At 37.7% G+C, this 10,959-nt stretch overlaps 1 protein-coding gene across 2 annotated transcripts in view; it reads left to right on the forward strand.

Moving 5' to 3' along the window:
• Window positions 1–2,352, forward strand: part of SETD3 (SET domain containing 3, actin histidine methyltransferase) — a 123,894-nt gene extending 121,542 nt beyond the window's left edge. For both annotated transcript variants that reach the window (XM_043986337.1, XM_043986336.1), the window contains exon 13: window positions 965–2,352. In XM_043986337.1, coding sequence (XP_043842272.1) covers window positions 965–1,414 — 450 coding nt within the window. In that variant the 3' untranslated portion in view covers window positions 1,415–2,352. The remainder of the gene's footprint in view (window positions 1–964) is intronic.
• The last annotated feature ends 8,607 nt before the right edge of the window (window positions 2,353–10,959 follow it).

Raw genomic sequence — 10,959 nt, forward strand, 5'->3', positions numbered from 1 at the left:
AGTGGATAGAGCACTGACCCTGGAGTCAGGAGTACCTGAGTTCAAATCCAGCCTCAGACAATTAACACACACTTACTAGCTGTGTGACCCTGGGCAAGTCACTTAACCCCAATTGCCTCACTAAAAAAAAAAGAGAGAGAGAGAGAAATATTTAACAAAATAAATTAAAATACAATAAAAATAGACATATACAATTTTCTAAGTCAGTATGCATTCCACAGGGATCCTTATGTGTGTGTGGTTTAGTGGCTGCCATTTCTATTTGAGTTTCACTGCAGAGTTTTAGACCTCTCCTCTTACACTCAATACATTCTGTGGTATCTCATCTTCTCTACTAGAGTGTAAGCTCCATGAGGAGCAGGACCATTTCTTATGTCATCATTATACTAATGCAAATCGCTACAGCTCTTGACCTGAATCATTATTCAGTGCTGTCAGTTTTATTTCTATTTAAGGTTTTGATGCAAAAATTGTATTGACATTGTTGACTAAAAGACAAAGGTAGAAATTATTTTTGTAATCCTCTCATTTGTTAACAAAATGTCACTCTGGCTAGAAGTTCTTATTTATGTTTGAATTGTTTGCTTCTAAGTCACTAACTTAAAGTTTGAGAGGCAGTGGCAAGAATACTAGATGTGGAGTCAGAGACCTGGATTCATTTCCCAGCTCAACCACTTAAGTTAATGAGCATGTGGCCTTGGGCAAGTCCCTTAACTGCTTTGAATCTCAGCAACTCCTATAGCTTTGTCACAGGGTTATTGTGACCATCAAATAAGATCTCTATGTAAAGTACTATATAAATGTTAGTTGTTATGCTCTTTCTGCACATGCAACCTTATACCACCACACCCTTTTTGCTGTGTAATTGTTTTGAAGTTCTCTGTTGGATGTCCTGGTGCACCATTTCATTTAGACTACTTTTAATGAAACTGACTATTCTTTCCTCCTCCTGTTTCCCCTCCAGGAAGATAAATCCTTCTTGGCGACCCATGACCTTACCTTTCATGCAACAATGGCCATCAAACTGCGCTTAGGAGAAAAAGAGATTTTGGAAAAAGCCGTAAAGAGTGCAGCTGCCAACCAAGAGTACTATTGCAAACAAATGGAGGAGGGCACCCCACTTCCCAAATATGAAGAGAGCAATATTGCCTTGTTAGAGAACACCGTGGCAGACTCTAGACTCCCGATTGTCCTCAGAAACCTGGAGGATGAGGCTGAGGTGCAGGAGGACTTAAAGATTGAAGAAGCTATCACTGATAGAGAAGTCACAGAAAATGGATTTGTAAATAGTGAAAACTCTATACCTAATGGGACCAAATCTGAGATTGAAAATCTAAATCAAGAAGAAAATACAAGAGAGACTGAAGATGCCAAAGAATCTTCTCCTGACAGTACCAATGAGGTTAAGCAATAGTCATGAAATAAATCTTGACTTTATTGTGAAATTAAATTTAGCAAAAATTTATGAACATTTACATTGGTGTGTTTCCTTGTTAACATTTTTCTTTCTGCAGAGAGGAAAGTATGTTTTTGCTGCTTTATATAAAATGATTTTTTTTTAAGTTATTTTTAAGAAATTTGACTTTCCTTCTCAAATAAGATTGCCATCTTGCTTTCAGGCAAGACACTCAGAAGAATGGGGTGGGATAATGGTGGTAAGGGGGTACCTTTGGAAGATTTTACAAATGTAGGACAAGTGTATTTTCTTCCTGGGGAAGAATTAAACCCTTCTATCAGTTGTACTTTTATTGGTCCATCTCTCTGACAATGAAAAGGAAAAGTCTGCTTTACCTTCTGCCAAGAAAACAGGATGAACTGAATATTCATTATGAAAATAGAGGTGCAGCACCATGGAAAGCTGTGTGCAAAGATCAGCAACTTTGGAGATTGGGCAACTTTTTTTCTTTTAAAGAGAGAGAGAGTAGTACAGGGGAGAAGTATCTGAGTAGGAAAGAAAGAAATGTTGTAAGGTGGCAAACTTATTTTTAATAGTTTTAAATATTAATGATAATCTGGATTATATATTCTTAGTGATTTCTTCAGATTTGTTTACTTTTTTGTGTTTTGTTTACTATATTAAGTGTGTCCTTCCTCCTTGAATCAAAGTAGGGTACTATAATATACCATTCACCTAATTTCAAAAGCTGACTTTTTAAAGTGGTACATTTGATTTACAGTGTTGGTGATGGCAACTTCAAAAACATAGTCCAGTGCACAGTTTTACAGAATGTTGTTCCAAGTGAGGATGCACTCCCCTGCTGCCCAGCTTATTCAGGTTTTCACAAACAAGCTAGAGGTTTTCAAAGCTACACTTTTGACTACAAACCATTATTAAAAGGAAAATGTGATTAACATTTTTGTCTCTTCCTTCTTTGGGGGGTGGGGGGAATAGATTGGAGGTATACAAGGCATCCTCATGTAATGTGATTCTTTAATCAATTTGTATGATTTGAGAAAACATCCTGAAGTGATCTTCCCGCCCCTACCCAGCCAAAGTGAGCGTCACTTGACTACAAGCTGTCTCTTTGCCGCATTATTTCCATATAATGTGTTTGTGTGTTTTTTGGTAAACCTGTCAAAAAAGTGTCATGAAATAAGTAGAATGAGCATTAGAATGATGAGAACAAAGCATTTGTCCTGTAACTGAACTCTGAAGTAGATCATGCAACTATTTATTCCTATTTTATATGTTTGTTTTCCCAAAGCTTGCATGCTTTCCCAAGGTTCATGCTACTTTTGTTCTTTCTACTTTGGCTCATTAGCACCAGAAAATCATTTATTTGTGAATAATTTGCTTCTAGGTACATCTTCCTGTAACTTAAAGTTTCCAATCTATTATTTCAAATTTGACCAGGCAAAAGGCTGCCTCAACATTGATTTAAAGAATTAGGAATGTTTAACCTGAAGAAAGGAAACCTTAGGGGAGGGACTTGGGAACTGTCTCTCCCTTCTCTCCACCCCAGCAGTAATGATGATTTGTAGGAAAAGCACATGATAAGCCTGAAAGGGTTGTTCCCAGACTTCCAGTTCCTGTCTGCTTTTCTGTTTCCTTTGAGCAGAGGTCATATACTAGGATTCCTGAGAATGGAGTTTCCATACCCAAGCGCATAGCGTATTCAGTCCTAGCAAGCACATGTGTGCCCCTACATAGGCTGAGAGGAGAGATCCTGAGAGTGGACTTTCTCCGCTTTGGGGGGTTATCTTGCAAGCAAGCTCGCATTTAAGAGGTCCTGAGTTTGAGTGTTTGAGCACTGGATAAGCTAGTGGAAAATTCTCCTCAAAGTGCTCTTTGGAGGAGAAAGAGGAATGTCAAAATAGCCGCCTGCAATGGGAAGACTGGAGCTCAGCGTGGGAGGATGGGAAAGCTGGATGAACCTGAACAACCCAGCACACCAGCATTCTCTTCTTTGAATGAGTAGTGTTTGTTTAGCAGCTTCTCAAGGAGCTTTATCTTCAAGGGGAAGTTCAACAGGTGATTTGAGTGCTTTATATTTGTTTATTTGTGTGTGTGTGTGTGTGTGTGTGTGTGTGTGCGCATGCGCGCGTGTGGTGTGTGCATGCTCCTGGGATTCCTTTTTGTCTTGTGTATATTCTGAAGCTCATGAAATAAAGGTTATTCCATGCCTGGTACATGTATTGTACATTGAGTTTCTGTGCAGGAAGTGGAGATCTACTTAGAAGGGAAAAGAACTGTACTGGAGCTTTGATTAGGAGATTTGCCTGGAGTAAAATTCTAGGGTTGTGGCATCCAGCCAAGAAGAAAAAGGCAACAAAGTAGTAGGTAGAGCATTAGACTTGCAGTCAGGGAAATCAGGGTGCAAATCCTGCTTTGGAGACAAAAGAGTTGTCTATCCTGGGCATAACTTGACCTGTCTGAGCCTTGGTTTCCTCCTCTGTAAAATGGTTGTTGGACATGATGGTTTGTAAAGTCCCTTCCAGCTCTAAGTCTTTGACTCTGTCTGAATCAAGGTATCCCAGAATTGGACTTGGTCTGTGTGAGCTCGGAGTACTTAAGGAGAAGGACAGAGGACAGAGAGGGCTCTGGGAGACATACAGAGAAGGAAACTGAGTTTTAGAAAGAAGAATCTTTCGCAAAGCCACACAGGAAGTGGTAGAGCCTGACTATTCCATCAGGCCTCTTGACTTTATAGAAAGCAATCTATCCCATATACCATGTAACACCAAAAAAGAGTCTGAGAGTTCTCTAAATGGGGAAAGAGTAACCGTTACCATCTGAAAATATTATGCAAAATCCTCCACTGAAATTTTAGGTCTTGCCTGATTGAAGGCATTGCTTTCTGAAATTTAAGAGTTTGGGAAACTGTATGTAGGTAATGGCTTACATAGCTAGGGCCAACCATCATTGCCAACTCTCATAGCAACCATGATAGCTAGAATACTTTACTAAAAGTATTCAGTTATTGTTTGTTTGTTTGTTTTCCCAAAGCTTGCATGCTTTCCCAAGGTTCATGCTACTTTTGTTCTTTCTACTTTGGCTCATTAGCACCAGAAAATCATTTATTTGTGAATAATTTGCTTCTAGGTACATCTTCCTGTAGCTTAAAGTTTCCAATCTATTATTTCAAATTTGACCAGGCAAAAGGCTGCCTCAACATTGATTTAAAGAATTAGGAATGTTTAACCTGAAGAAAGGAAACCTTAGGGAAGAGACTTGGGAACTGTCTTCAAGCACTTGAAATGCTGTCATGTTACACTTGTTTCAGTTGGCCCAAGAGCAAAATTGGGAGTGACCAGTGGAAGGTGCCATGGTACAGATTAAATCTTGATGTAAGGAAAATTTTACTAATAGAAATAACCTAGAGGGGAATGGACTGACTGCTTCAGGGGAGGTAGGTTCTCCCTCACCAGAGCTTCTTAAGCAAAGTTTGGAAAAACACTTTTTAGGGTTGTTGAATGTATTATTTTTTCAGGTTTGGGTTGACTTCTAACTGAAATTCTGATTCTGTGGTTATAGCCACAATTTGGACAATATTTGGGCCAGAGATCACATATCATTACTAAGCAGAGGGTTTTTCAAGTTGTAGTATCTATGGAGGCAGAATATTTTCATGGATAGCTGGCCTCTAGAAGGAAGACCTAGATTCAATATTCATGTGACTTGGTTGTTCTTCAGTTGTTTTTCAGTCATACCTGACTCTCCGTTACCCCATTTGGGTTTTTTTTTGGCAAAGATAACTGGAGTGGTTTGCCATTTCCCTCTCCAGCTCATTTTACAGATGAGGAAGCTGAGGCAAACAGTATTAAGTGACTTGCCAAGGTCACCCAGCTAGAAAGTGCCTGAGTCCAGATTTAAACTTATATGAGTCTCCCTGACTCCAAGCCCAGTGCTCTATCTACTGTGCCACCTAGCTGCCCTAGTTGACTTGGGCTGGTGACTTATACTTCTCAATGCCGTAGGTAACTTCCTAAGATAGGAAATTGCAGAATAATTGTTGAACTGCATGGGTAGAGAAGGTCTTACCAGAGATGTTCTTTACACCAATTAAGTCAAAGGTCTGTTGTAAAAACTATAAAGAAAAAAAAATTATTATCATAACTTACCTCAAATTATAAGATGAAGTCAGTATGTGGTAGAAAAAGAACAGGTAGGAGATTGGGATTTAGTCCTCACTGCCACCTTAAGCTGTTACTTTAATTACTGAGCATCTTTGGACTTCAGCTATCTACAAAATAAGGGATATCCTGTCCCTTCTAGCTCTGACATTGGAGGGTTTTGTAATTCTATATTTTTTGCACTACCTAAACATTTATTTCAGTTTTGCAGGGCATTTTTATTGAGGTCTCAGGAGCAAAAAATGATCTTGTTTTCAGTTAATCAAATGTAGTGTATTTGTGCAAATAAGAATAAAGTATCTTAACTTGGAACTGTGTTGTAGAATTGGCCTAAAATGACTCTTTAAAGTTGGTGAAGTCATAGCACACATTAGTCATCCTCTCTACCCTATTACATCTCAGTAGATATAGCATCACTTGCACAAACACTTCAAGCTACAGCTTAAGGATTTGAAAATTGAGGGAAAGTGATTAAATTGGCATTGAAGAACACTCTTTGCCATCTGTCATGAAATAGTCCTTTCTCTCACATCATTTTAAAGTTTACTTTCCTTAATGCTTTGGATAAGAGGCTGTTTGGGCTAGTCATTGGGAAAATGCCAGATTTTACTTGTGTTTAGTTAGCTCTGTGTAGTATTTGTGTAAACAGTTAGCAATTAGATTTCACCAGACTAGAAAAAGCATCAAAAGTTCTTCATACTGCCTGGCAATTGATAGGTGATCTCCCCTAAAAGATCATTGAAAGTTGTATTGACTGAAGCATTGGAGATGGGGGCAGGGAGGAAGGAGGTACATTAAATTCAGTAGGTTTCCAGTGTAGAATTACAGGGTGGTATGAAACAAAATCTTTACAAAATTTCTGTAAACCATTACATGTGACATTTTCTAGATAAGATATACATGTTAACTGGGGCATGGGGGAGATGTTCACAGCCCAAATGCTTCACTGATTGATGAGTCACTGGTTACTTTAGATCTGTGAATTTATCATTGTAGGTATCCCCTCCACCAACACAGATGGCAATCCCTCTAGGACGATGTCTTTGAGAGTTGCTATGAACAAGATTTTATCAACTTTTGGCCAACCTGGTTATGAACCTCTCCAAAACTTAGCTATACTTATTTTTTATGATTAAATTCAATTTTAACTTATTTTCATGCATTCTCTCTCCCCTTTTCTCCCCCCATTGAGAAAATAAGAAAAACAAAACCCATAACATGTATAGTCAAGCAAAATTTATGTATTGATCATGTCCCAAATTGCACATATGCATATATATATGCACGTACATATACGTATATGTGTATACACACACACACACACACATATACACACATAGTCAAGCAAAACAAAATCCTGCATTGACCACCTCCAAAAATGCAGGGGTATATATATTCACACACATAATATTCCTCACTCTACACTATGAGTTCATCACCTCTCTATCCAGAGGTGGATAACACATTGCACCATGAGTCCTCTGGAATTCTGGTTCATTATTGTGTTGATCAGAGTTGTCTTTACAATATTATTGTAATTATATAAATTATTCTGGTTCTGCTCACTTCACTTTGTTCCAGTTCATACTAATGTTGCCAGGTTTCTCTGAAACCTTCCCTTTCATTATTTCTTACAGCACAATAATATGCTATCACATTCCTATAACATAACTTATTTGATCATTCCCCAATTGATAAGTACCCCTCAGTTTCTAATTAAATTAGCTGTGCTTTTCTTCTGATGACAGATATATAGTCTGCCACAAGGCTTACAGAGGAGTGATAGGTACAAAAAGAAAAGTTCTTTGTGATGTATAGTGTTATATTTATCTCAGATTTTTATTCATCTGATGAAATGAATCTGTTATATTGTGATATGTAGCCAAGCTCATTGGATCATGGTTTTCAGATTTTTACCTTTGTGATTTAATGCCAATTTCAGGTAAGTAAATAATGGTGTCTAATAATTTACCCAATTAAAGGGCCATATGATTATGTTAATCAGCTGAATAAAAAATGGTTCATAGGAACGTTATCTTCTGAAAAAATACGTGAATAAATTTTTGATAAATTAACTCATACTTTAAATGCAAAATTAATTGATTACTTATGAAGGAAGAAAGAAAATGGGCATTTATGAAACACTACATACCAGACACTATACTAAGTGCTTTACTAATATTGTGTCATTTTATCCTAACAACAACCCTTGGAGGTAGGTACTATTTTATAGCTAAGGAAACTGAGACAAACAGAGGTTAAGTGACTTACTCAGAGTTACACAAGTAGGAAGTATTTGAAGCTGGATTTGAACTCAGGTTTTTCTAACTCCAGGCCCAGGTCTCTATCCATTGCACGACCTTGCTGTCATAAAGGAACTGCAGTAAAGAAGAAATTGGATGGTTAAGCTGGAAAAGGATTAAAGGCCTGTCTTTAAATATCTGATATTGTCTCCTTCCCACCCAACTTATTTGTTAAAAATAAATTTTATTATGTCATTTGTTTTTTACATCAATCTTTTCTACTTTTTCCCTCTTTTGCCACTATCATCCACAAGTATGTACACACGTGCACATAGGCACATTTCCCTTGTAACACAAGCAATTAAGCATAACAATTTCTTCAGATATTTGAAAGACTGGTATCTAAAAAGGAGTAGAAATGCTTTGTTAAATTACTGAATATTGAGCTAAAACAGCTTGATAAGAGTTTTTTTAAAAGGCCAATTTCAGCTCATTATCACAGAAGGACTGTTTTATAATTAAAGCTGACCTGCAGTGCAATGCAGTGTCCAATAGGGTCACTCAGTCACTGAAAGTGTTTAAGTAAAGACTAGGGGCTAGCTATTCATCAAGTTTGTTTTACAGGGGATTCCTGCAGTGGATAAAAGATTGGTCTTTAACCTCTAAGGCCCCTGCTGGCTCAGATTCTCTGTTTCTAGGAATACTTTTATAATGAAAATAAAGGTATCCCACATGTTAGACAAAAGGTACATTCCTTAAAAGTTGTATGTAAATGAAATCATTTTAAATTGACCAAGAAAGCTTTATTTTCTTTAATATGTTATTATTTACATCAACCATATTTGCATGCCCCTTCCAAGGAATGATTTTTAAAATAAAGAATTAAAAAAAGAACAAACAAAAGAGTTCAGCAAAACTAGCCAATACATCACAAAAAAGTGTGATATTGCATTGACCTTCACATCCACATAGTACCTGCCTCTACAAAGAAGAAAGGAGGAGGTAGGTTCCTTCTCATAGCATAGATCTTCATCAATCTCTTCTTTGAGGCCAAGTTTGATCATTGCAATTTCACAGCCTTTACTTTAATTGTTCTTTCCGTTTATATTGTAGTTGCTGTGTATATTGTTTTTCTGCTTCTATTAACCTTCCTTTGCATCAGTGCATATAAGTTTTCCCATGCTTCTTTGTATTCATCATATTTGCTAATTTTTACCACATACTGATATATCATGTACCATCAATTTGTTTAACTTTTTTTCAGTTGATGAACACTTTGTTTCTAGTTCTTTGTTATTGCAAGAAGTATTTTGACACATATATGGCCTTTCATTTTGTCACTGGCCCCCTTGTGATATATACAGTGGAATCTTGATCAAAGGGTATGGACGTTTTGTCACTTTTGGGGGGCATAATTCCAAGTAGCTTTCCTTAATGGTTGGACTAATTCATGGGAGAGGTCTCTATTTTCAATCAAAAAAACACATTAAGTACCTTCTATGGGCCAGGCACTGTGCTAGATAGTCAGTATTTGAAAACAAAAATGCAACAGTCCTTAAACTCTGCCCAAGGAGACAGCATGTGAACAAAGAAAATTGGGAATTCTAAGAAGGTTGAGGTTAGGAGAGAATGAATTCCAGACTCTAGGGACAGTTTGTACAAAGGTACAGAGAAAGGAGATTTAGCATCATGTGTGAAGAACAACATGGAGGGGAGACCATCAAAGATGGCAGAAGAGAAGGAACAGTACAACCTAGGTCTCCCACAACTACTACAACAAAGATTGAGATAGAGCAACAGACCCAGTAGTTAACTGGGAAATCTAACAGAAAACAGTGAATTTTTTTTCCAGCCCAGATCAGTATAAGAATGTTGCCAGAGACCTGTGGACATTGGAATAAGGGTAAAGTTCATGCAGAGCCTTGTAGTTCAGAGACTAGGCCAGACCTGCAGCTATATATCAAGGTAAGAAGTGTTTATGTTTCCATCGTGGAGAAAGAAGCCTGCAGCTATGTACTAGGATGAGGTAGTCACAGTTCCGTTGTGAACAAGAGTAAGCCTGTAGCTGTGCACCTCTAACCCCAGAGCAGCATCTTAGAGTAAGCAGATACATCCATGCTAGAGTCTACAGCTTAGTAACCAGGGAAGGGATCTCAGACTAGGAACAAATCTATAGTTCTGTTACTCTGAGTCTGTATATAAAGTTTTCTAGCCAGCTGCAGAGCTCAGACTTCACCCTGCACCAGAGCACTTAAGGAACATTGAAGTTTGTAGCTTGCTGGCTTAACCCTCTCCTTAGAAGAACATAGCATTTCAGTGCTTAGAGAAAGCAACAATAGGATGCCAGAGAGTATGGATCAGGACCACATATGCCTTTAACATTTCCTCCCAAAGTGTGTGGAGCCTGGCCCTAACACAAAGTCTCAATTCAGATATGGGAGCACAAGCAAACAAAGGTATTAATGAATCATTATTATGGTGCCAAGGATGCCCAAAATATAAACCCAGAGGAAGAAAATTATTCTAAAAACATTACCCTCCCACCCCTGTTCTTGACTTCCAGGACTCAAAACAATGCCTCTGCTGCTGACTCATCCAGCCCCTCTATCTTCCCACCCCCTGTTTTTCCAGCTCCGTTTTGTGTTTGGTCTTCCCCCATTAAAACAAACTCCTTTTTATTCCCTCTTTCCTCTCCTTTCTTTCCCCTCTCCCTCCTTCCCTTTCTTAACATCTACAAGCAAAGCCTCAAAGAAAGGCACAGCTTGGATACAAGGCCAACTAGAATTCCTAGAAGAACTTAAGTTTTTGTTTTTGTTTTTTAAGTTTTGAAAATTACAAATGAAATGTGAGTTCTGGAAGAAAGAGAAGAATTTACAGCTTAGTATGAGAGTTGCAGAACCTCACCATAACAGACTGGCTGAAAATTAGACTAGGACAGAAGTTATTGACTCTATGAGACAATAAGAAATACTAACATATAGTTAAAGTCTAAAGAAATAGAAGAAAATATGTCATATAAAAATGACCTTGAAAACAGTTCAAGGACACATAAGAACCATTGGACTACCTGAAAACCACAATAAAAAAACAAACAAACCAAACCCTACTTATATTTCAAGAAAACAAATGAAAACTGCCCAGA

The sequence above is a fragment of the Dromiciops gliroides genome, chromosome 2 (assembly GCF_019393635.1).
Source record: "Dromiciops gliroides isolate mDroGli1 chromosome 2, mDroGli1.pri, whole genome shotgun sequence".
Lineage (NCBI taxonomy): Eukaryota > Metazoa > Chordata > Mammalia > Microbiotheria > Microbiotheriidae > Dromiciops > Dromiciops gliroides.